General features: G+C 47.5%; 1 protein-coding gene across 1 annotated transcript in view; it reads left to right on the top strand.

Moving 5' to 3' along the window:
- The window catches only part of IGDCC3 (immunoglobulin superfamily DCC subclass member 3), a 95,123-nt gene that overhangs the window by 6,282 nt on the left and 69,089 nt on the right, over positions 1 to 19,752 (top strand). Inside the window, exon 2 of the mRNA XM_040077349.2 lies at positions 3,623 to 3,928. Within this exon, the coding sequence (XP_039933283.1) occupies positions 3,623 to 3,928 (306 nt within the window). The remainder of the gene's footprint in view (positions 1 to 3,622; positions 3,929 to 19,752) is intronic.

Genomic DNA, 19,752 nt, shown 5'->3' with positions numbered 1-19,752 from the left:
TAAAAAATAATTAAACTTATTTTTTTTTTAAATGTACTTCAAAGTGTCTTTTAAGCTTCCCATTAATTTGAAGTTCTTTCTCTCAGCACTAAATAAATCTCTTGGTTCAAAAGCACAAGTGCTAATTGGTTTCTCTGAGTATGCCTGTCTGCTTGATCAATAGGAGAAGTAGTTTTTGTTAAATATTTGCACATATAGTCACATATTATATTGCTCAGGGAGATGGTAAATGTTTCTCAAAAGGAGACTTGTAGAATGAGGATTCCAGTAATTTTCTTGTGGCCTTTTTGTCGGAGCTAATCACGCTTCCTGCCTCCATCCCTTTGCAGAAAGCAAAGCAGTTTTCCCTCGCGCGCTGCCGGCGCCGAGACAAGCGGGCTGTTCAGCTGCCTGCCTGACACCCGGCTCCAACTGCAAACTCGAGCTGCCACGAGCAGAGTTGTACAGTTCCTGCCTCGAGCAGGGAGCGGCTGTGAGGCATGCTGCCTCGCAGTCCGCTTTGGGAGGTACCTGGGATGTTGTGTGGGATTAGCGGGGTTTGGATACACGGCCGGCTGTTGGAGAGGCTTTCAGACTCCCTGAGTGAATGTGCACAGCCTCAGCAATTTCTTTGCTGTCTCTCAATTAATTGGACTTTTGCCATTTCCATGTGCCTTTGGAGTGTTGTTTACTTCCAGCTTTGCAGCATTATTTCCGTGCCTCACTGCTAACCGCAGTCAGTTCTTTATGCTGATGGAATTTGGGTCCCTCTCTCCCACTGTTGCCCCTTTTCCTGTCTGTGCTCTTCCTCTGGCTCCTCTGAGCTGACCTCCAGAGCAAAGCGGAACCTTCTTGTCCCACCATGGAGATTCCTCCGGGAGCATCTGTCCCTTTATTTCTCATCCTGAGCATCCCAGGAAAAGAGAGCTCTGTGTTCAGAGTCTGCCTTTGAGACAGGTGAAAGACAGAGCTTGGCTTCTCTAGATGGGCTGAACTAGCTACTCCCCATACATTTGATTAGTTGGTCACCCGGCCCTGAAACTCCAGGAGGGAGGCAGCAGGATTTCTTCAAGGTCTGATAAGCCCATGAGAAAAACCTAAGCTGAGTTGGAATTTGGGTGCTTCTGGACACAGCAAGGTGTCTACAGGTTACAAACCAGCTGCACAGTGTCACGCCTCAAGGCACAGCCCTGCTCTTGAGTGCAGCCCAGGGAGACCCCAGGACCAGTGTCTGTCCCCACTGCAGCAAGTGTCTGAGGACCCCGGTCCTAATTACGAGCGTCATCACTTCTGCAGTTGGAGCAGCCTGGAGTGAGGATGCAGACCGAATGTTTATGGAGGCAAACATGATTATCTCCAATCACAGGCCTTAATGACGGTTGTTATAATGACAGCAATTGTGGGAAGGGCATGTAATTATGTTGATTCTTCCTTTTATTGTACATATAATAATAAGCTGTTTTATCTAAGAGTACAGGGGTGCTGGGGGAAGATGGGGCATTTATTTAATTATGGAGTTTTTTTCTGATTGCGCATTAGGCTAAATCCTGAAATCTTCAATCTTTCTGGAGTCAGAAGTCCCTCTTGGTTCGGTATCAGGATGCAAGGGTCCTTATCCTACCTAACTCACCAGAGCACCCACACAGGGAATGGGGCCCCAGCATGGCTTTGAGACTCTGGCCACTTTGCAGAAAAATGCAGAGCATTCATCTAATTCCTTAATTTTCACCAAAAAAAAGTAATTGATGGGTTTGTGCTGGCTGCAGTCTGGCTCGCTGAGAGGACCCCAGGGCTATCTCATAAAAAAGGAGTCACAGTGAGCAATAGATCACTGAGATGGCTGGAGCTAGCCTGACATTTTAAGACTTAATGGGTTAATAAAGTGTGTGTTTTAGGTGCCTGTCACTAAGTGGGGTTTGTCCATTCCTTGCACACACTCATACCTTGTTGGCAGTACCTTTGGCCTGGCCCTGCAGTACCACTGCTTTGTCTGCTCCGTCCATCTGCCTCGGCTCAGGTTGCACTCAATGTTTATCCCCCGTAATCCAATTTAAGTTGCTGTAGAAAGCAGTGGGGATTTACAGAAAGAAAGAAAAAAAAATCTCCCTGGGTTTGCAGAGCAGAAAAGACAGACTTTTTTTTTCTTCTCTTTCTTTAGTGTAACTGCCTCTTCTCATCTCTGTTATTCTTACCATGCATTAACAGTCTGCCCTCCACCCTGCCTTTGAGCCTGATGTGGGGGGATCCTGTCCTTGGTGGGGTGTGTATGAGGGAGGCATTACAAAGCCTGTGCTGTGGCTGGTGTTTGCTAAGAGTTATTGCTTGTGTGCATCCCAATTCCGTGGGCATCTGTGGAGTTGGTTCCACCGAGCCTGTGAAAGAGGAAAGAAACTGTATCACAGGTTGGGAAACCGCCTCTTGAAGGGCCAATGCAGAAGTGAACTGTTAGAAAGGCTTTTTCCATATTTGGATGAAACTGTAGTTTTCTTACTCTGCTGGAATTTCTTCACCATTGCTCTTCTTTAAAAAACACAGTTCACCTCCATCCCTGCATTTACAGCCTTCAAATATCTATATAACTCCTGTTTCTTGTTTTCTTTTTCTCTTTCATCTCTGCATATATTTTGGCCAATCTTTAAGCAATAGTTCTATTTCTGTCATCTTCTGTAGTGTCTGATCATGACTGTAGGGCAAATTATACCCTCAAAAGGTGTGCTGTGACCAAGTGAAGCATAACATGCCAAAGAGGAAGTGTTTAAACGTTCTGTTGGCAAAAGAAGTAAATTAGGATGTATCTGTGTGATAAGAAGTGAGGGTTTGCCTACTGTTGGTACAAATTCCGCAGTAACTTATCTCTCGCGGACATCATTTAGCGTAATTGCTTTGCGAGAAACCTTTTGTGTGGCTGAGCCGGAACACTGTGCATTTGTATTTTGGTGCTTAACTTGCTCTTCATTAAGGGCTGAATAGCACCATGCTTTGCCTGTTACAGCGTGAGAGAGACCAAAGCGACAGAAGGGCACGGTGTTGCGTGCGAGAGGCAAACAGCCTCCTGCTCTGCCAAGCGGGAGAAGTGTCGGGATATGCCGGTGGCAATATGGTCTGACTCGGGAGCTGCTGGTCCCCCCTTCACCCCCGCCGGCTGTGCTGCAAACGGGCCTGGGGCACGGCACAGCCCCTCTGCCTGGTTATGTGGGGAGAGGAGTGGCTTTCCAGCACTGCTGTGCACTTCTGCTCCCAGGCTGGGAACGGCTGACGCCCTATGCTTGTGCGAGTTTTAATTGTGTAACACTGCAGACCTGCAATGGGAGGTGAGAAGGCAATCTTCAGGGGAGTATGGAGTGGAGCTAGGGTTTGGCAAGCTGCTGGAGGGGTGTGCCTGCCTGTCCCCTTCACTGGAGCCTCCAAAGGCAGCCTTGAAGGACTTTGCCTGTGGTTGTGCTTTAAGAAATTGCACTGTGAAGTTCAGAGGGTAAGGTCTTGGGAGGCAAAGCGTGCCCCTGGGTTTTGGGTTCTCCGAAACACTTGCACTTTGTAGCACATCCAAAATGTTTCCGTCATCCCCTGCTTCCTGCCATAGCAGTTGACTCTTGCTGCTGATCCTGGACATGCTGCTGACTCTGCCCTACTCTCTTCATTCTAGATTTTGGCCGTTCCTCCGAGCTGGCGTTCGTTGTGGAGCCCAGTGATGACATAGCTGTGCCGGAGCAACCCTTGATCCTCTACTGCCAGGTGGAGGGCATCCAGCCCATCACCATCACGTGGCGGAAGAATGGCGTGATGATCGTGGACAGTGAGAATGCCTTTATGCTGGCCAATGGATCTCTCTATGTCTCCCGCTTCCAGAGGGTCCGGGGAGATGGGTCCTCGGATGAAGGCGAGTACGACTGCATGGCGCAAAACCACTACGGGCTGTTGGTGAGCCGGAAGGCAAAGGTTCAGGCAGCGAGTAAGTACGAGCACTGTCCCACCCCCACCTCACAGGGCAATCCCACAAGGGGTACTGGCTTTGCTGGGAAGCAGGAGGGCAGCATGGTGGCTGCTGGGTTTTCATGGAGATGGGAATTAAAGAGAAGGAAGAGAGAAAAACCCTGGAGCGGGTGTTGAAATCTGGCTGCCATCTAATCTGTGTAGCTGTCCACGTGTGAAAGAAGAGCTCATCAGCTTTCTTGGGTATAAAACTAGAAACCACCTTCTAACAGCAAATTCTGTGTGTTGGAGGTGTAAGTTACATTAAAATCATGTGGTGAAGTAGTCTGTGGTTTGTATCTCCTGCGGTGAGTTTGGAAGCCCCTTTGCTGTGCAGCACAGCTGGGCTCTGCTTTGCAGGCAGCGCTTCCCAAACCATAGGCAAAGACCTCCTGAAGGTCATGGTATCTTTCATTTTGTTATTTAATGCTGGCAGTGTAGAGGCAGCAAGGTCTTATTTACTACCTGACATGCCAGTGCCTTTGGGGGCAAGGCTAACAACACCAGACAGATTGTCTGATGGGGGAGCCTGGAGGAGGAGAGAGATGAAAATGCCAGTGAGGGAATGAAATTTAAAGGTGGGGGAGAAAGAATTCCAGGGCAGGCTGTGACTCCAGCTTTGCACACTACCTGATGTTAGCCCATTGCATTGCCCTGGCCAGAGCAGTTGGTCCTGTTGGATCCTCTGGTTCTCCCTTGTCAGCTCTGGTTGCTGGTTGGTGTTTGTCCCAGGACTGATGGCAGAGCTGGGGGGTCCATGGTGGTTTCTGTCCCTGTTGTGTGCAACTAGAAGTTGCTGCTGATATGTGAGTGTGAGGATGGGTGTATGGCACAGCTGTGAGACTTGGCAGGACACTGGTTTGTAAAGTTTTGCTGAAGGGTTCTCCCAAATTGTTTGGGAGATGGCTACTGCTCTTCTTTCTGTGCAAGCCAGTTACTAAGGCTTCTGTTGCAATTGCAAATATCATCATGATTTTCTGGTGCAAAGCAGGAAAAGTCTAAGGCAAAATCTGAGCCTGAGGTCTTGTCTGCATTTCCCAAACTGAGGGGCCTTTTGAAATGTCTCTGCCCACTCCCTGCAGTGCCAGGGCTGGCTGGCAGCCCACCAAGGGAACACTCCAGCCCTCGTGTATAACAATTCCCAAGTGCATGAAGTGGCCATCTGCAAACCTAGCTTTTCAGGAGTGTAAGAAGTGACATTGTCCAGGAGCCAAGGGCTTTGGGGCCGTGCCAGATTAGCAGCTGGATCTCAAACTTGTCAGTCTTGTGGTGCTAAACCTTGGAGCACTTTTGGTGAATGGCTCTGGCATTTATGAGCTGGAAGCCGACTCATGCACAAGCACAATGCCAAACTTCTTGGACCTGTAAACTGGAGACGTGAGGGCCAGAGGAATTACCTTTGAGATTGTGGATTGTCAATAAACACTGTTATCTTGGCTCCTGCATCAATATGTATGTGATGTGCTGTGTGTCCCTGAATAGCATTTCCTTTTGTAGCTGTAGTTTCACATGAATCAAAATGAAAAAGGGATCATGTTGAAAATGCTCTGGATTCTATTCTGGCGCCAGGCTTGGTTTGTTGCCAGCCCGGAGAAAAGGTTTGGGTGAAGCCAGCACAAACAGGGGGCCCCTCGGCCTTGATGCCACAGGTGCCTGCAGATAATGGGAATAAAACAGGATGTTGTGGGCAAATGTAACCTGCTGCTCAGGGCAAGTTCCCCTTCTGTGCCTGAGCTGCAGGAACACACACTTGCAGTTAGAGCTCCGCTTAATTGTAGATTAAATCTCCTGAGAATGGATCACAGTTGTACCCTGAGCCCTCAAGTCTCAGGGTGGTTACACACAAGAGATAGTGATTTTCCTTGCTCTAAATCCCAATCAGCAAGTCAAAGGAGAAGGGTAATTATCCCCATTTTAGGGACCTTTGCATCGAAGGAATGGGTGCTGGCTGCCTGGAAGGGAAAAAACCCCAAGTGCTAAGCAGACCTTTGCAGAGCAGAGTAAATACTGCTGGTGGGTAAAACCTCATCCCAGTGCTGATCTCTTCTTCCCTCTGAGCCTGACATCCGAACACAAAAGCAAAGGAGAAATAAAAACCTTTCACAAACAAAAATCTTGAAAGTTGATCAAGGCCGTGCTACTGAGGAGTAAAAGAGATCTGACAGAGCAGAGCCCCTCGAGAGATCTGTTGCACTTTTCGCTGTCTTCAAAGGCAGGCTGTTAGTCTCATATCACTGTTACAGACCCTGGCTTTTATTGCTTGGAATATAATCTTCTTGGCTCGGAGGAATGTACATATTTGCATTCAGGAAATGTGGGCTGGATATCATATTTTTATGTTTCAAATTTACTTCAACACTTGGCATTGAGTAAAATTTAACTGGAAGAATATGCTGCTCTCAGCCGCTGCGCGTGCGGCCCTGATGGGCTCAAGGTGATGGCAGTTTTCTCACCAAGTGGGTGCATCTTAAACCCTTCCTCCTAAAAATTAACTCATTAAATTTATTTCATTAAATTCTGGGGTATTTCTGTATGCTGCCATGATTTATCCAAGATACCCAGTGGAAGGTAGCGGACTTTGGCTGGTTTGTGGATTGGCTGGTCAGGTGCTAAAAACATTGATAATGTTTTTGTAGTGTAACCTTCTTTTGAACAAGCACAAGTGTGCAAGATGCCTACGTGTGACTGAGCTGAGTGGGGAGGCCGTCAGCATTTCTGCTCTCTGCCTAACACCCTGGTTGGAATTCTTTCAGTTGCTGTTTCTGTGTCTGTTCAAACCCTGGTGTGTTAGTTTAAAAGGTTGTGGAATGCAACATGTTTTTATAATCTGATCAGGTTATTGAATACAGATCTTTTCTGTCTCTCAGTGACAGTTTCGTAGTTTCACATGACTCCGAGCTGTCTTAATTAAAATCAGTTTCATAGTCAGAGTGTTCTCTGGAGGCGCCGCTTGGCTGTGTTTTCACAGGTCTCTGAGGAGCTGGATTTCCCCTGTGCATGCCAGAAGCTGAACATGCTTTGGCTCTCTGTGGATGAAGATACACTCTGAGCAATTTTAACATCCAGAGTCCATTCCTCAGGAAGGTGGGCTCCCCAGAACGCAGCCACCTTTCTTCTCATCATCACCCTTTGCTTAATTTGGCCTCACTTGCTCTGATTGTGTCACCTCGTGGCATTTCCAGCCCTTTTTGCCAATGCTGTAATTTGATGGACCTGGCTCCACATCATCATAAATCATAGCCCAGCCAGTGGAGTAAGACCGATTGATTATATCACTCAATAACAAGCATTTACCACTAATTGGAAATCACCATCAAACTGGGTATCCGATCAGGCTCTGCACAAATCCAGCATGAGAGCAGCAATTCTGCCTGTTTGTTCTGAATTTTAAGTTTGGTGAATTGGACCTGCCCAGTATTTGAAGTACTGCAGGACCTGATAATAACTCTGAATACATCTGAGCTTGTAAAGACATTTTCTTCACTCTGTCTTGCTGCAGGGTGACTGGTTTGTAGTTAAGCATAGCAGCACACATCCCCATGCCCTTCTCTTCTCTCTGACCCCCTTTCCTTCTGCATGCTGTCCCAAATTCTGCTCCTCCACCCCACTGTGTGTGGCTGTCCATGGCACTTACCCTGCCAGCAGGAGGGCAGGATTGATAGCTTGGGCAAGGCAGATGTTGTGACTCCTCTCTGCATTGATCCCTGCAGGCCGCAGCAGCAGCTCCCCTCGCCCAGCCTGGGGACAAGCACGCTGTCCCCACAAACACACTGGCCACTGTGACCTGGAGGCCAAAGGTCCTCAGGTTATCGGCAAGATAGAGAAGTGGGGAGGGCTGGTGCATGTGCAAACTTGCAGGTTGGTTTCCCTGCCAAGCTGTGTGGCTAGGGGAGGAGGTTGGGAATCACAGGGATTTTAAAGCAGCAAAGATCTTCCCATCGTTTCAGCTCCTCTGCACAGAATATATTCAGGGTTTAACCTGCAGCCCTCTTTCCAGGCTCTGGGGTGGTGGGAAGAGCTGCTGAGCCCAAATAATGGCAGCATTTATAAGAGTGTAGAGACAAGAAGGAAGTCTAAAAGGATTAGGGAGAGACAAAGGGGGCTGATTATTTTATGGGTCACAATACAAGGCATTAGAGTGAGATCACAAAGGGATGTAATTACAAAAGAAGGCCATACTGGGGGGGATCAAACTAGGATTAGAGTGGGAAATGTTTTTACACAGTTTTGTTCCACTCATTATGAAGTTAGCATTCTAAATTAAGGTTTAAATAAGGTGGCACCAAAGTTGTCACCAAGGTATTTCCTGGGCAATGCCACTGTTGGGATGCAGATTGCAAGTCTCAGCTCAAAACATCAAGGCAGACCTTAAACACATGGGTTTGCTGTTGGCTTCTCTTGTGCCTGAACAATATCTGTGTTTTCAGCAGAGCCCTACCTATGGCTTGTGCTTAGGACAAGTTAACTTGTTTTTTGCAGTTGGAGGTGGGATACTTTTGTGACTCCTTGTTTTACTGGTGCAAAATGTGCCCTGGTGTCAGTTACACCTCTGGAGACTTCTTCCTTTTACTCCCAGGAGTTTTTTTGCTAATGGTCATTTGAATTTTATTGCAGTTTAACTCTTGGTCTTAGGTGCAAGTTTCCCCCCATCCATAAACGAGATTTCTTTCCCCCCTGTTGTGGCTCCGCTCATTTTTATTGCCCTTTCTTATCCAATGTTTAGCAGAAGGGCTCAGCCCTGATGCCAGAGATGTTTCTATATTGTCCGTGCTTTGAGTGCTTATGGCAAGCCCAGAGCAAATTCTGGGCTTGCAGCAGTTGGTCTCAGAGGGAAAAAATACCCATGAGGAATTACTAAAGGAAAAAAAGAAAAGCAAAAGAAATTAAGTAAAGCAGAAACACTGTGGGAGGTTTCCAGGAGATGGATATGATGGGTGAGTGGGTCATTTCCCTCCATCAGCTCTTTTGGCTGCCCCTAGGACATGCTGCTTCATGTGACGCTGCCTCTCACATCTGTACTGTTGCAGTAGTTGGCCCTGTGTGTGTTGCAAAACAAATGTACAAATATAGGAGTCACCGGGGGAAAATTGGAGAGCTTTGACTGGGAATTTTAGTAGATTTGCAGATTAAAAGAGTTTGTCACTTACCACCCACTGCATTTCAGCGTCTGCATGTAACAGCCAGGATTCATCCTGAGACTTGAGCATATTATAAGACCATATTTCTTTTGGCTGCTCATTTCTTAGCAGTGTGATAGTTATTTAAATATCATCTTGCACTTCTTTCCAAGGCTTCTAACGTGGATGCGCCAACCTTAGCTCCGGCAGCGTTATCTCTCATATAGGGGGTTCGCACTGCAGGCAGTAATGTCACTTAGTCATTTATAGAAAGCTCAGGGGAAATATATCAGAAGAATTTCATTAATGGCAGCACTGTTGAGTTATTTGTCTCAATTAACTCTTGGAGCACAGCTGAGGAAGTTCTGACATCTCTGCAGCCTGCACCTGCAGTATGAGGCAGTTCTTTGCTCCTTTTTTAACATGGGGTGAAGTTCTGTGATACCTGCACGGGCAGTCCTGTGGGGACAGCACGCTCCCCATCCCCCTGTGCTTGCACCCTGCTCGTCCCTCTGCCTGCTGCTCTGCTCCAGCCTCTCCTCAAAGTATTGGGCCACTCTCCTGCATTATTTTAGTCAGGAGGGCAGGTCTCTGCTTATATGGCTTTCACGCTCATTTTGCCCTACAAGGGTCCCAGCTGGCTATGGTGTGGCCAGTGGCACCTGCTGTGCTTCAGTTTCCCTTCTCTGAACCCAGGATGTGTTTACGGTCAGTGCCATGATTTGCACACTCCTGTGAACATCTGGGGGGCCAAGCTGCTGTTTGTGTTTATCAGGGACCCAGGTTAGCTGACCATGGTGTTTCATCTGCGCTATTGCTTCTCTCCGAGGGGTGCACAGTGCTGGGGCCAGGCTGAGGCCCAGGTGAGAGGAAATGCTTTTCTGCCGCTGTTCATTGGCAAGACTGTAAGTAGGAATCAATTTTGTGGGGCATTTGACCAGAGCAATTGATGCTCTTGATCTAGTGAGTAACCATTGAGATTGGGATTTGAGGACCTCGCTTTGAATGTTTGGGGCCTTTGGGTGCAGTAGTGATATGAGTGAGGTCAGACCTCACAAATCCCTTCTTAAGGGTGACTCCCTGCACAGGTGCCAAAGCTGCTTTCCCAGAGCTGGCAGGATGGGACCTGGGAGAGACTTCAGGAGAAATCCTCCCTGACATCAAGGGATGCTGGACCTGAGCTCTGTGCACCTCCTCTTCCATTCTGGTTTTGGCTCTACCCACCATGGCAGCCCTGTTGCTGGGAAGGGACTCTGCTCCCACTCCTCCTAGGCACAGCATATGGTTTTCAGAGAGGTTCTTGCTTTAAACCCAATTTTACAGTCGGGTTGACTGAGGCAAAAGGAGGTCAAACGATTCGCCTGAGGTCACCCAATAAGTGGCTCAGATTAAATCTCAACCCACGACGCTGCCCGTTCCCAGCGCTGGCTGTGCTGGCCGGACCAGATGGCCTCTGAATGCGGCGTCAAGATCCTCGGCTTTTTCCCCACCTCATTGTTCTCCATTGTGGGCTTCTGAATGCAGGACCTTGAAAGTGAGAGTCATTTGGATTTGCTGAGTCCAAGTTATTCTGTTTAATGACATGGATTTGCAGGAGAGGTTTAAACACACTGTTTGCTACTGAGGTTGGAATTTTGAAGAGATTTACCTCTCTGCTTTGGTTTTCTGATGTGAAAGCTCTCTCTGCCAGACGAGCTAAAATTGGTCCCTTACCCTTTTAGCTGGTTCACTGAATGCAGGGCTGCCCTATCTCTGTACCCTTGCAGGTTTGTCCATAGGTCTCTTGGGTCCCGATCCCTGGGATAATTCCCCAGCACCACACCTCTCTGGTCTGTTGGTGCAGTTTGTCTTCCCCCTTAGCTTAGGTCTGGGATCACAGAAGGGAGTCAGTGCAAGGTGCTTCTGGATGGACAGTGTCATGTGTTTACTTCTGTGAATCTGCAGACTCTTGTGTTTGCTCTGGAAAAACAGATGCTGACATCTCCCTCCTGATCTGGTGTGCATCCTGTACGTCACTCCTGACAGAGCAGGGGCCACAGATGAGCTTAAAGCAGGGTTTTAAAGAGCATTTTAAAGATGAGTTCTATTCCTGCTCTCCAAGCTAAGGAGCAGCCTGGAAAAGTGCATCTCTGTAAGTATTGGAAAGCAGGTGTACAAATGCTTGGGAGTGGGACATACAGAACAAAGACCATCTGCCCGTGAAGCAGCAGTGCTTGGGTGTCTGGGGCGGTCTGCAGCTCTTGGGGCAGGGGGGGTTCTCCTGCACCCCCACATCCCTCTGCATCTCCCACATTCTGAGGGAGGACCCGCACTCCTGCACCACTCACATACCTCTTGAGCATGCCTTGATTAATGGTGTTTTTTTGTCAGTCCTAAGAGGCCCCATTATGTCCCTTTGATGCTGCATTTTGCACTTACCACTGTCACTGAGCTCAATGACTAATTTTCACAGGTCAAGGGAGAGGGACAATGGATCAGGCCACATTTGGAAGAAACAAATGAAATTTTGCTGCAACTGAGAGCACTAATTAAGAGTGAGGATCAATTTGGGTGTACAAAAGAGATAGTTTTAGGCTGCTGGTGTGTAAATGAGTGGCGGTGTTGCAGTAGCAGAAAAGTTCAGTGTGTGCATACTTCAGCTGTAGCATTGTACTCCGCTGCATTTGATCGATTCTTCCGTGCTTATTCATCAAGGAAAAACCAAGCATTTTCCTGCCTGCTGAGCCTGGGAAGGGCAGGGACAGCAAACCTGCCAGGTCAAGTCATGGCTGATCCCTGAGAGATGTTTTCGTCCAGGAGCAGCAGCTTGTGTTTCTTCAATCGCCTTGCTCATCTGGGAGCATGGCGCTGCAGGTTGCCTGTTGGCTTTTGAGTGCAGTGCATGGCATTCCCTGCTCAGCTCAGTGGGCAGGATGATGCCCATTTTCATCCCAAGCCATAGCTCACCCTACCAAGGATTGCACTGTTTGCTGAGACTCAGAGGAACGCTGATTTGGAGGTGTCAGAAAGGGAAGGGACACATTGAACTTTCATCAAGGAGAATGTCATGGATTTGGAAAGGAGGACAAGGAGAACCAAGACTGCACAAGCTGGATTCATGTCTTCACTAAGCATCACAAAATTGTGATTCAAGTTTTTCTAAGCCTTCACGTACAACAAAAAGTCAGGGCTAATGTGTATTTGGGATGGGCTGGTTGCAAATGTCCAGGTGCCCAGGCTGTGCCAGTTAAAATTAGTTTGCAGATGGCTTTGGTAAGATTGTGTCTATTTTTGATTGGGTGTGACTTGGGTAGAAATGTTGGAAGTGAGCTGGAACATTCTTTTGCCAAGAGGTTCTTCAGGGCCTTTGGGGTTCCCATGAAGCAAAGCCTAAATTAATTTGAATCCAAACAGATTTATGGTACTGAGCAAATCTCCAAAATGATCAGGTGGAAGTAGCAGTCCGTCTCATTTTCCTTTGTTACTTGGTGGTGTTTGCCCACAAGCATATTTTTCCCTGCAGCTCAGCATCTTCCCCAGACGACAGTGGGACATTCAGCCTCAGTCCAGAGGTTTGCTCTTGTCCTGGGCTCTTGTGGTGACATTGCCCTGAATGGCCAAGCAGTGCAGTCACGTCCCTTTGGGCCCCAGCAGAGCAGCTCTGTCCGAGGTGAGGGCACTTGCCGAGGCATTTTATTTCCTCAGAGCAGCATCCGTGTCCAGCTCACCGCAGTTTCCCACGGCAACATGTAAAGGGGCGGGAGGGGAAGTCCTGACTGCATCTTTCATTAGTGATCCTAATGCTCAGGAGAAGAGACAGGGCCCCAAGGGGGTCAGCTTGAACTGTCTGTCAAAAAAAAGGGAGGGGAAAGAGAAGAAAGAGTCTTCACATGCTGGACTGGCCATTGGAAAGATGACAGCAGAAATAATCCTTTTTTAAAAGCTTTTTTTCATGACCAAAGAGAAAACAGCTTTCTTGTCCCTTGAGACCACTCATGGGTGCTGTAAGACCTTCACAAGGGCTCAAGCTCTGCAGGTACCCACCGTCTCTGAATGACAGTGATTGGTCCAAATCCTAGCTACAGAGTCTGGGTGCTACATTTAAAGGATGCAGACTTGACTGCTTGACCAAAGCAGCGTGCTGGTTGATGCCTTGGGGAGCCTGCCTCTTGCTACTGATCTCAGACAACCGTGTATCTCAAGGAATTAGGGATGGTGGCATTGGTCCTCCCCAGATCTTCCCATCCCCATCGCGTTTGGGGGCCCGTTGCCTGCACGCTGTCCATGGCAAGCTGCTGTGGGGGGCCCTCACCCCACTTGAAGCTGTCAGAGCTCGTTACCAGCTCAGGCAGCTCCTTCCCCCCGCAGTGGGGCCGGGGAGGCCGGGTGCCTCCGGGCGGCTGCTCGGTGCTGATTGCTCTGTGCCTAATCGGGGCTGAGGAGTTGGGGCACTGCGTGGACCTCACGCCGCTGCCAGCTGTCGATTTTCATGAGCCTCCTGGCTCTGACTTTTCTGAGACCTTAGAGCTTGTGCCCAGCCATCCGGGAGCTAGCCAGAGGGGTCAGAAGTTCTTTCATGGGAAAACAGAAGTCCCTACACCATATATATTCATATGTAAAAGCCTCTTAGAGAAGGTTTTTTAAAAGCCGGCATGGTGTAGGTGAACAGGAGGTGTTTGTGGTGTTGTGCTGGGGAACATGTATGAGCCTTTCTGCTTTAGACAGTGGTTTGCATGTGTTTGAAGCACCTTGATGATTCACACTGCTGCATCCCGTGGGGAAAATGGATTTGTTCTCCTGCAACTCCTTGCCCAAGGGAAGCCTGCTTAATTTTTCTTTTACTAACTAGGTTCCCCCAAGAATGAGAGATTACCTGATCTTCCAAAAGCATTTCCAATGTGCGGAGAAGTCTGGATGACTCACAACTTTTAATTAGCTCTCCTGACAGAGGCAAGGATCCCTCCCTTTCTCCCTCCTTCCCTAACAGAGAGGTGGTGATTAGAATTACAATGAAGATAATCCAAACTGTATGTGTAGGGTTTTCAGTAAGCGGAGAACAAAGCAGGACATCCATCTGGTGAGTGTGAGCCCATAATACCTTTCTGCTCATTTCTCCAGTGCAACAGGAGCTGCTTGGGACGGAAGCAAGCTCATTATTTTGGAAAGGCTTGCTGACACGCAGAGCGGGGCTGGCTTGTAATCTCCGAGGCACTGAAACCACTGCTCAGGAAGGAGCATTGCTTTTAATTTTAAGTCTACCTTTGTATTTCTTCTTGTTAAAATCTGCAGCAATGAGGGATACCAGCCTCTTCTGAGCCTGTCCTTAATTAGTGTGTGAAAAAGAGATGCCCTTAGTTTTAGCAAGGCTGTAGTTTTAATCAAAGCTGTAAGGGAGTTTTAAAAGGCAGCCAAGCTAAGCCCGTCCTGTGCAAACATTCCAGCAAGCAGTGAGGAAATGCATTAGCTGGGGACAGCCTCCTTTTGGAGTGATGCTGTTTCCCCTCTCTTAAAATCTTCTCTGTCTGGCAGAGCTCCTGCCTCAAAACTTTGTCTTCCCTTTATGTCCTGTCTTTGCAGTGGGACGTTTGCCTGTGCCATGGCATCGGCTCTCCCATGCTGTGCCCTGCAGCGGGCAGGGAAGAGGCAGAGTTTGCGGCAGAGAAAAGCAGTGTTGGGCCCTCAGCCACGGTGCTACTGTGCTTTACGGTCAGCTGGGTTTTGCCAGGCTGCTCCAGCACGGAGAGAGGACGGGCGCACTGTGAGAAAGGAACAACAAAAAGCCGTTGTGGCGGAGCAGCCGGCGCTCCGAGCTGCTGCTCGCCGCCATGCCGGGAGCGCAGCGCATGCCTTGACTCCTGCCATGGCAACAAGTTCATCCTTAGGCCAGGACAACGCTTGGCTGCAGCGTGGCAAAGCGGCCAGGAGCTGGTCCAGCCTGCGGCATCCGCAGCAGGACCTGGGGAGACAGGAGGGATGGGGTTGAGGTTTCGTGCCTGCAAGGTGCTCTGCCAGCTTCAAAATTCAGACTGGTAGTTTCCCTAGCCCAAAAGCACAGGAGGGCTGCAGGGAGATTCTTCTGAGGTCACAAGCTGGGCAGCACCTGTGTGTGGAGTTGTGATGGCTCTTGCCCTCCAACACAAAGAGCTCAGGAAGGAAGACGGAGAGCCCAGATCCAAGGAAATGTTGGCCAAACGCGAGGAATCCCTTCCTCTTATCAGTGTTTCAAGCACTAAAAAAATCCCCCCTGCGTACCAGAGCTAGGCACAGCCTTTGCCTGGAAGGAAATGTCTTTTCAAGCCGGGATGCCAAACTTGCCGCGGGCAGCCCCGCGCGAGCCAGGCGTGCCGGTGGAGTGCAGCTGGTGCGGCTCAAAGGGAAAATATGATCAGCTGTTGAATGGCAGAGATTTGAGACGTCACGCCAAGGCTTCGCGTTTTGATTTTGCGAGGCGTGCTGTGAAATTCATAGGTGGAATATTTCTAGGGAGCTGCTTTGCTTCCAGTAGGAGAAGTGAGGTGGAAGAGTGGAAAATAAATGAGGTTCTCTATTGACAGCTTCCAGCGTTAAAAACCTGGTCTGAGCTGTCTCTTTGCTCTCAAAATCGTAACACTTGCTCTGGGTTCTTGATATTAAAAAATAAGAAATTACTATTTCCTATAGGTTGCCTATTGACTTTTAGCTGATGCACTTAAAAAATGTTCCCAGCATTTGTGATTCGTGAGAAAAAAATGCGCTTGAAAATATCTCGCTTTTAGCATAACGAGAGCTAAGGTTGACAGAACTGTGAAATCCTGGAAGTTGGGGCTTCACGGCATTGCCAGACATCAGAAGGTCCTTGATGACATGATGAGAGCTGGGAAAGCTGAATAAACTGATGAGCTTCTTCCATTCTGGTCCCTTGTCATGTAAATAGGCTCCAATCTGCATGTCAGATCCCTTGGGGAAAGGAGTGTAATAACATTAAAAATAAGGCAGCAAAACCCCCAAGGTGTGTGTGTGTGTGTTAGCAATCTTTAAACAGGCAAAAAATATGCTTGGAGGAGTTTGGATGGGGTGAAAGAGCTCCTTGTTACCGCTCTGCTTCGAATGCGGAAAGGTGACTGCTGTGGCTTTAAAGAAAGTACTTTAATGCTACATAAATATAATTGCTTCGATGAAATGTCTTTAGCCTCCTGAGGGAAGTTGTAGTCTGTAAGCCTTTAGATATGAATGGACGACTCTGTAATTGCTATTGTTTCGGAGACACATTAGGAAGGCCTAATGCTGATCATTCCTGGCATGTTGTGGAAGTGGAGTAATGGCAATCCCGGGCAGGGAGAGGGGATTAGTATGCATTTTGCAGGATGAAAAACTGACAAACGCTTCAGGACTGGAAGTTTTTCTCCTAATTAGATTGTGGGCTTGTAAATTGTATTTGATTTTTTTTTCTTCCTTCCCCCTTTTCCTGCTGATATGCAGAGTGAAGGTATCTAATTCCTGGCAATTTAGGCTTTGGATAATGAGCGTGAAGGCAACATCTCAGAGGAGTGCAGAATTGATGGGTTAGTACGTCAGCTCTGGTTAATGCAAGCTTCTGACAGGGTCCAAAACAGCTGGTTCAGAGAAAAGAGCAACCTAGGGGTATTGAGAATAAGTATTTTTAATTTTTTTTTAAAGTTATTAGTTAATCATGGGATATACATGGGTTGTGCTTCCATCTCTGGACTGGGAGCAGCCATGTTTAAAAAATCAGAACCAGGGCTTAAGAGGTGATTCGTAAGAGATAATTTGGGTTGTGTCCTGAATTTGGAGACTAAACATCCTCTTTTCCAGCTTTTCTTCCCAGCAGAGGGCCCAGGAAGGCTAGCAGACTGCTCTGGCATGGCAAGCAACTAGGCAGTTGAAAAACCTTACCCTTTTGCAGCAATTCTGGCATTGGTGGGATTTTTCCTGAAGACAAATGAAACCAGGGTCCTGAGAGGCAGCAGCTGGATGTTTCTTGCTGCAGGACTGTCTGTCAGGTAGTAGCCAAAAAGAGGTGGATTTCTGCCCTTGGGTTGTGTGAGTGCCTTCTCTACAATGCTGGTCTCGCACCATCCCATGTGCGTCTCTGACTTCTTTCTGAAGTCAGTTCCAAAACGTTTGGGAGCTGCTATCCAAAAGATCTGGAGAGAGAGCCTGGAAAGAACTCTTCTGGGAACATAAACCAGTAGAAATGGGGTTAGGTTCTTCATCATTGCCCTATCCTTGTGTAGGGACTGATGCAAATATCCTCATGTCCAGTGTATCGTGAGCATCCTTTAGAGAACAGAAAGTAATAACTTGGTGATGCTTTCCCTTGAATGCTGAGCCTCAAGCAGTAAATCTTGCTTCTGCTTAGAATATATTTTAATTCTGGAGATTTCTACTGCCCTCAGAAACTTCGTGTAGAAGGGATTTTATGGCTCTAAACTGTTTGATTTTAGAGAATTGGTTTTTGCCCAGGGGCTTTTTTTTTTTAATGAAGATGAGAGGAATCATGTAATCCTTGACATACAATAGATTGTCCCAGATTAATAACACACTATTTTTCTTAGTGAAGATGATTCTGTCCTGCTGTAATTTACTCTCCATCCTGGCATGCTGTTAATTAGGATGAATACATAGGTGAAAAGTAAGTATTCTTTTAGCCAGTGCCAGCTTCCATAGTCAGTTGCCCCAAAAACATGAGGAAGGAGCAGTCAATGAAAATCCTGACATAAATTGAGTTTTTGTGTCCTGGCAGTGCTTGGCTGAAAGCCAACAACAATAAGAGCCCGGCATGCCAGAATTCACAGGCAAATAACACTTTTCCACTAGAGCATCCTTACGAGACACCCTCCCAGCAGCCGTCCTTCCTTCCTGCCACTCATTCCCTTGTGTCCAAGGCGGCTGTCGAGGCGGTGAGCGAAACATCTCGGTGTTGTGATGGGGTGCGATGAAAACATGAGTGACAGAGTGACATTTTGACAGCCTGACTTCAGGTTCCTACTGCAAATGTAAATACGTTCATTTGAATCCAATTTACACAACCAGGAGTTTTTAATGGAAAGGAAAAGGGGGGCTGGTGACTTAAAGGTGACTTTTTGGGATTTTTAATCCAGGGTATTTGTGGACTTCTTAATGGGTTCAGCTGCAAATTTTCATGGTGTCGTAGAGGTCAAAGTGGTCTCCAGCCTACTTTGCTCCAGTCATATGTTTTTATATCAAATTGCTTTGTTTTCTCACTATTTAATGCTAATTCCTGTCTTGAGCTGAGAAATGTGGTTCACTAAATGTACCTATTGAGTAGCTGATAAAATTGAACTGCAATCCCATCCTCCTCAAATCAAGGACTCTTTAACAGCCAATAGTCCATTTTATCTTTTTCCTAAGGGGTCTAATCTGTTGCTCTTTCTGACTTGCAGACTTGCTGTGTTTTCACTGGAGAAGTCCCTGAGTGTCTTGTCAGGTGGGAACGAGAATGGCTGAATTGCTCTTCAAAGGGTGATCTATTTAGCCAGTCCTGGCACCTTGGGGATTTCTTATTCCTTTTTAGTGCTCCTTGTAGTAATTCCCTCCTGAGATCTGGGTGAGTAGTACTGGAAGATGCAAGTTCCCAGGGAAACTCGTGAGTGTGTTAAATCCAAGTTGTCTTTGCAGGATTGAAAAGAGACTGAAGCTTTCCACTCGTTGTATACACATCATTTGTTGTTAGGGTTCTGTGGTTTGTGTTAGAGTCACCTTGTAGCTGCTGGCCCTCAAATGAGTGGTTTAAACCCTTGGTATTTAAGAAGTTTTGAAAACAGATTTTGGGCGGTCTGGTGTTTTTTTTTTTTTTTTTTTTGTTTATTTATTTGGGTTATTTTTACTGCACATCTATTAGTGTATGGGGGTTTTGTGTGTACAGTACTCCATTCCTGGGTCTGTAACTGGAGTGGATGAGTTATCTTGGCTAAGAACCAGCAAATATTTAATTTTACCCACAGCTACAGAGACCACACGGACCTTGTAGCTGTAGGTGTTTGACTTGGGCTGCCTTGGGACAGAGACGTGAGAGATGGGCTCCTAGCAAAGCCCAAGTTTCACACCTGGAGTTTCGTTCCTCCAGGGACTTCAGCAGTGTGCATTGCTGTCGGTGCATGGAGAATGTCACCCAGGATTTTGAAGAAGTAGCAGATTGCTTCCTCCTTACACTGAGACCTGTGAACACCCATGAGGGATGCTAATTAAGCATCTGCTTCCTTCTCAGCTTTAAGCGAAAGGGTGGCAAGTTAAAGTGACAGTCAGACCTCATTTATCTTAATGAGGAGGGTCAGGAGTTTAATGGAGTTTTGCTTAGTGAGGGTGTTTCAGCCTACTTTGTGTTTGTTTGGGAGATGTCTCTGCATTTTAGGTCCACAGAGCTTTTTAGCTTGGGTGGTTTGGCTGCACGGGATTCAAGGCCCTCTGCAGTCTTTCCTAGGGAGAGAAGTTTCAGAATAAATCCAGGAGGCTTTCTGGTGTGTCTGCTGTGATTTTGTGAATGATTGGGATAATGGTATAGGGAATTTTGCAGATGACTTTTCCCTGGCTAGCGTCGGGGGCTGCGTTGCATCCACCTGAGATGTGCTGTGTTGAGCAACAGTCACTTTGAAGCTCTTGCCTAGGAGAGTTTAGACATTTAGCCAATGTACTTAGCGGATACCAGCAAAAAAGGGGGATTGTTTTTACATTCCAGAGTCTCACCTTG

The sequence above is a fragment of the Hirundo rustica genome, chromosome 13, assembly GCF_015227805.2.
Source record: "Hirundo rustica isolate bHirRus1 chromosome 13, bHirRus1.pri.v3, whole genome shotgun sequence".
Classification (NCBI taxonomy): Eukaryota; Metazoa; Chordata; class Aves; order Passeriformes; family Hirundinidae; genus Hirundo; species Hirundo rustica.
Note: the sequence above shows the minus strand (reverse complement) of the source record. Positions and strands in the feature narration are given on the sequence as shown.